This window comes from Drosophila subpulchrella, chromosome 2R, assembly GCF_014743375.2.
Source record: "Drosophila subpulchrella strain 33 F10 #4 breed RU33 chromosome 2R, RU_Dsub_v1.1 Primary Assembly, whole genome shotgun sequence".
NCBI lineage: Eukaryota > Metazoa > Arthropoda > Insecta > Diptera > Drosophilidae > Drosophila > Drosophila subpulchrella.
In genome coordinates this window covers 14,463,662-14,469,661 of record NC_050611.1, presented here as the reverse complement: position 1 = coordinate 14,469,661, position 6,000 = coordinate 14,463,662, and the positions used below count along the sequence as shown (strand labels likewise).

The 6,000-nt window shown below is 38.5% G+C and overlaps 1 protein-coding gene and 1 non-coding gene across 2 annotated transcripts; both read left to right on the top strand.

Annotated features, from left to right (window-relative positions):
- The first annotated feature begins 303 nt into the window (after positions 1-303).
- On the top strand, positions 304-2,352 carry LOC119550473 (probable cytochrome P450 28a5). Its single transcript, XM_037859161.1, has 6 exons — positions 304-511; positions 575-821; positions 882-986; positions 1,065-1,608; positions 1,701-1,967; positions 2,024-2,352. Exons 1-6 carry the CDS (start codon positions 327-329, stop codon positions 2,188-2,190), a joined length of 1,515 nt encoding a protein of 504 aa, XP_037715089.1. The 5' UTR covers positions 304-326; the 3' UTR covers positions 2,191-2,352.
- Positions 2,353-3,964: 1,612 nt separating this feature from the next.
- On the top strand, positions 3,965-4,035 carry Trnag-gcc. The gene has a single exon. It is a non-coding gene; the product is annotated as a tRNA-Gly (tRNA).
- Positions 4,036-6,000: the final 1,965 nt, after the last annotated feature.

Below are 6,000 nucleotides of genomic sequence, written 5' to 3'. Positions count from 1 at the left end.
CCTGTAACTTTTAATTCTTTATTAGTCTAAGTTTTTTTTAACAATTTTGGCCTTATAAAAATATACAATTATTATGATTTTATCAAATAGGTAAAATAGTAAGGGATAGTTACCAATTTTTGTAAGGAAAGTTCCACTGTAGTTTTATCGTTTCAAATTGTAATTGTTTGTTTAGTTATTTCAGTTTATCACTGACAAGGGAGCTTTTTCCCTGACCTAGGTAAACTTAGCCACCAACAGGTAGAAATAGCTCGCATTTGCTGAAGCTTCGCACAGACACTTTTTGGATTTCGCCGGGAAAGCAGATCGACTCTACGTGAAAGAGAATGATTGGGGTTACCTTGGCTTTGGTCCTTATATTGGCGGGTCTTGCCTATACCATGACCTGGAACTTCAATTACTGGCGAAAGCGAAAGGTGCCGGGTCCCAAGCCCAAACTTATCACCGGAAACTATCCGAACCTGTATATGATGAAGAGGAATATGATCTACGACTTGAACGATATCTATGAGTGAGTATAAACACACTTTTTACTATCAATAGTATATTACTTTCCGATTTTCCCTTTGGTTAGAAAGTACAAAAGCAAGTATGATGCAGTGGGCATCTTCAGCGGACGGGTTCCCCAACTTCTGGTGATCAGTCCGGAACTGGCACGTCGAGTTTTCGTGTCGAATTTCAAAAACTTCCATGACAATGCTTTGTCCAGATTGACTGACGAAAAGACCGACTTTATCCTGTCCAATAATCCGTTTTCGCTCACCGGTGAAAAGTGGAAGCAACGGCGGGCTGATATTACTCCGGGTTTGACCAATGGTCGGGTAAGTGAAGTCATAAATCGATACCCGTCAGTAAATAACAACTGCATTGTAAACGAATAGATAAAGTCCGTCTATCCAGTGACGAACAAGGTGTGCCAGCAAATGACCGAGTGGGTGAAAAAGCAAATTCGTTTGGGTGCAGCCGATGGCATTAATGCCAAGGATGTAAGTATAGATAAATATACATGCAGATATATTTATTTCAGATGAAAAAGTACATTATTTTAATATTTCTTACCACAGTTAAGTCTCCGCTTTACTTCCGAAATGGTCACCGATTGCGTTTTGGGTCTAGGTGCCGATAGTTTCACGGACAATCCAACTCCTATTATGGCCCACATCAAGGACCTGTTTAACCCGCACTGGACCTTCATGACCCTCTTCGCCCTGGTTAACAGCTTTCCCTCTCTAAGTCATCTGATCAAACTACGCTTTGTACCGCATCATGTGGAGCGTTTCTTTATCGGATTGATGGAAACAGCGGTTCAGTCGCGAAAATCCCAACAGGCAACTGGCCAGTTCCAGCGCACCGACTTTCTGGACTATCTGATGCAACTAGGTGAAAAGAGGAACCTGGATACTCGCCACCTCCTGGCCCACACCATGACCTTCCTTCTAGATGGCTTCGAAACTGTAGCCGGCGTTCTATCGCACATGTTGCTGCTACTGGGCCGCGATGCTGTGGTGCAACAGCGCCTGCGGGAGGAGATCCAATCCCATTTGCAGGATGGTATCATACCCTACGACAAACTCCATGAGTTGCCCTATCTGGATGCCTGTCTACATGGTGAGAAAATAATTTTTCAAGAAGACAGAAATCTATCTCTTAGTGATTTTTTATCTTTATTCTTAAACTAATACTCGAAATATATCTTCCAGAATCAATACGTTTATTCCCACCTGGCTTTATGACTTCCAAACTCTGCACCGAAACCGTGGAGCTGCCCAACAAAGATGGTCCCGATTTCACCGTGGAAAAGGGAACTGTTGTTGTGATACCCCACTTCTGTCATATGATGGACGAGGAGTTCTTCCCCAACCCGGAAATATATAATCCTGAACGCTTTATGGATCCCAATACCACCAAAAATCATCGCGAACGAGGTGTCTACATGGGATTTGGAGATGGTCCGCGTATCTGCTTAGGTAAATAGGAATCTTTATTGGTCAAATAATATTCTAATGGTTATAACTTTCAATAGGTATGCGCTTTGCCACTTCTCAAATAAAGGCGGCCATCGTAGAGCTGATCAGCAAGTTCAATGTCAAGGTCAATCCAAAGACCCGCAAGGACAATTTGTACGACCCAACCTTGTTTCTAGCCAATCTAAATGGAGGTATTTGGTTGGATATGAAGGTGCGGCAATAATTACGTTAAGAGGTTTTATCACCACGCCATAAATTATTTAATTAGAAATCATTTATCGCGGGAACATTATCTCTATAAGTGCCCTTATCTGACCAGCTCATGGTCGTTCCATTAACTACCAATTATACAAATCCTTTTTAACGTGTATTTACTGAATATGTGAATGAGCCATGCTTAAATCTAATAAAGTACAGCCTAATGAACAAAAAGTTTTGTTTTTATTAGAAGATATTGATAATAAATGGTTAACCAAGTTATCTTGTACTCAAAAACCACAGAGAGCCCCAAGGAGATTGAGTAACTTAATAAATACATAACTTTATAGCAAGAGCCATAAATACAGAAACTTTTTCAATTAATTTAAAGTGTTTAATTCACTAAAATATTCTTCGAAGACTATTAACATTTTGTTATCCCAGGGATAATTCTTTTAGCGCTTTTCGTTCCTACCTTTTTTGTCAACTTGCCGCCAAACCAATGAATTTTTATGCAAATTGCAGTCGCCTTGCAGTTGACAACGTCGGCACCAAGTGGAGGAAGCTGCCGACGACGCACTCCCAAAACTTTTTCCCATCCCCCCCCCAAAAAACACTTGAGGCATTGCCATAAATCTTTGAGCAGTTCGAGCCACCCCCCGAGTTTCAACTGGTGGGTTAGGATCGAGTGGGGTGGAAAAGTCTGGGGCTTGTTTACCTTGTTAGCTCGGGGGACTCGGGGGTCCTGGTGAAAAATACTCGAGGCAATCAGACGGAATTTGCATAATTTGACAATTGTTTTCAAATTGCAATAACAATTTTAGCTTAATTGTTTTGCACACGCCAGCGAAAATATTCTTTCCAGTGGCACTGGCTTAATTCCCATTCATTTGATTAGTGGGCCAAAGTTGTTCCTTCTATAGATTTTCGGGGCAACTGCCACAGGCAGAAACTTTTTCAATTCAATTGTAAAATAAATATTTTACAAATAATTGCAGGCAAAAAAAAAAGCAGGAATATTTTGAAAAAGTTTCTATTTTATACGCCACTTTTTTAATGGCCACACAATTTGCTGCGTTTAGCAGTCGCCATTTCGAGGGCGGGGCAAGTCCTTCCGATGAACCGCAGCTGCTGCACAATTAAAATGCATGGCTATTGTCAAGGCAAATTGCTTGCTGTGACAATGGCAGAACAATTGAGTCAGGATGGGACGGAAGTCGAAAGGGCCATCGCAGTGGTGGAAATTGCTGATGTGATTGAGCCCTACATGTTTATGCAAACTTTTTGGGCTTTAACTTATCCACTCACCACAAAAACTTTGCATAAGCAGCAGCTGCGCTTTCGGCTTTCATTGTCATTTTATGCAGTTCGAACTGTCACAAAGTTTGCTGCAAAATGGACACGAACGAACTTCCAAATAACCAGTGTGCAAGCGGATCAAAGAAATGTAGCCGCAGCAAAGTAGATAACGTAAAAACATTTTCGAAGTTAAGAAATCTTTAAAATGTATCTTTAAAATATAGCCCACAAAGAAACATGTGCCCATAAATAAAATACCCTTGGGTTATAAAAGAGGTTATTAATATTTTAAGGAAATCAAAGGAAATCAGAACTAATTGATATTATTATTATTGTTTTCTGGACAATACGGTTCTTCTTCGGTTTTAACTTAAATCTCATATTGATAAGATAAGAAATGCATAAATTTACATGTCAGCTTTTCACTAAGTTTATTTATAGATTTTTTATGAGGCCACCAAAATGAACTGGAGACTTTTTGAAATTTGTACTTTCACCAAGCATCGGTGGTTCAGTGGTAGAATGCTCGCCTGCCACGCGGGCGGCCCGGGTTCGATTCCCGGCCGATGCATACAAATTTTTTTTTTTTAATTTTTTTTAAGATAAGTTAATAAAATAAATTAAAAATGTTAAAACAAAAATGCAAAAAATTTAGTACACTTACATCTATAAAGAACTATATTCATAATTTTTTAAAAAGTAAAAAATAAATATGATCGAATCGGCTTATAAGGCTCCTTTCAATTTAAACACACATCAACAAATTCCAATCCTAAGCTTCCTATCAAAGGAAGTGCCCACCGAGTGGCCATTAAAATGCAATTCACAAATGCACAGTCAAGTAACATCAACCTTCTTAGTGCTGTCCCCCAAGTAGAAGTCAACAATTTACATAACCACATGGCAGAATGGCAAAATGGCAGCAGAATGGGTCACAGCGGGTCAGTCAGGCAGTAGTTAAAATGCTACAAAATTATACATTAAATTCCGAAACTTGGCAACATCCGATGGCCAAACAATGGCCCCAAACAGCTGCCAGTGCGATGCACCTGAGCAAGGCCAGCCAAACAAAACAGCCAGGCAAAACCAACAATAACAGGACTTGTTGGCTGGCTCCTGCCGGCTTCGACTTGGTTAGCCAAGCCAACCAGCCACTTCCTGTTTTCCAGTTTAAGCCGCCGACCCACCGGCACGCACAGAGGAATATCCATATGCATATTGCGACCGGCGAATGCGACCCATAATTTTCACAAGTGCGTGCTAGAGGTGCAAAAGTGATGAAGGATATATATAGATTGCTGTTTAGAAAGAATTTTGTATAAAAAAGCAAGTAATAGTAATTATCGACAACTGTCAAACATTTGTTAAAACAGAATATAACTAGTATATTAAGAGGGAAAATACCTAAAATTTACATAGATTGTATAAAATACAAACTGTTCTATTTTATTATTATACAGCTTTTAAGAAATGATTTATTTTAATAAAGTGTTTTAATATGATTGTTATTAAAGATTATTGTATTCGTATATAGGAATATATATTCATATTGCTACCGGCGTGCTAGAGGTGCAAAAGTGATGACTAGTTAACAACGAAGTTTTAACATAAAAAAACGGCATTACTGACAACTATTAAAAAATGTGTTAAAAATAAAATCTTATATATTTTTTAAGAGCAAATACTGCATATTTACAAGGTGTTAAGATTTTTGTTATATTGGTATTGCATTTTTTTTAGAAAGTTTTTTAATGGAAGAATCCCATTAAAAAACTTTCTAAAAAAAATGCAATACCAATATAACAAAAATCTTAACACCTTGTAAATATGCAGTATTTGCAGTATACTCATGATATACTTTGAGAAACCCATAAAACTAAATTAATTTTAATTTGTAGGTAACCTATAAAAATATTTTTAAAGTCCTAAAAGATAAAATAATATGACCTATAAATCCTTTATTGTCTTTAAATCACTTACTCATTTTGGATATACAAAATTTTTGTTTATATCGAATAAAGAGTTTGTTAAGTATCAAAAACTCCCAGTATATGTTACCTTAATAAATGATTGAATTTTATTTAGAATTGATATCTTTTTACTCTCTATATATCACAAAGATTCTTCCAAAACCTTTAAATATATAGCTCACGTACTCATCTCAAATCGCTGCTCGCTTTTAATGGAGTTTGCACACACTTTCGGAGCCCTGGAAAACGCTACGAGATGATTGCCGGCTGCCCGGCAGACACAAATAGGGTTTTTGGGTTAAACTGCAAGTTTTTGTTGACATTTAAATTTGCATGGCAACATTTTGGTTGCAGGCCGGGCCTGTCATATTTGATGTTTTCCCAACCGAGGGCAAAGCGGAAGGGCGCTGCCAACTGTCAAGCGGCTGGCTGTGTGCATATGTGTTCGGGTTCGGGGTTTGGGTTTGGGTTTTGGCGACCGGCGAGTGTGTTTTAACTGGTTTTAAAATTGTTTTAATTAAGCCCGTATTGCAGCGCATTGTTGCAGATCCCAACCAGCCAGCTGG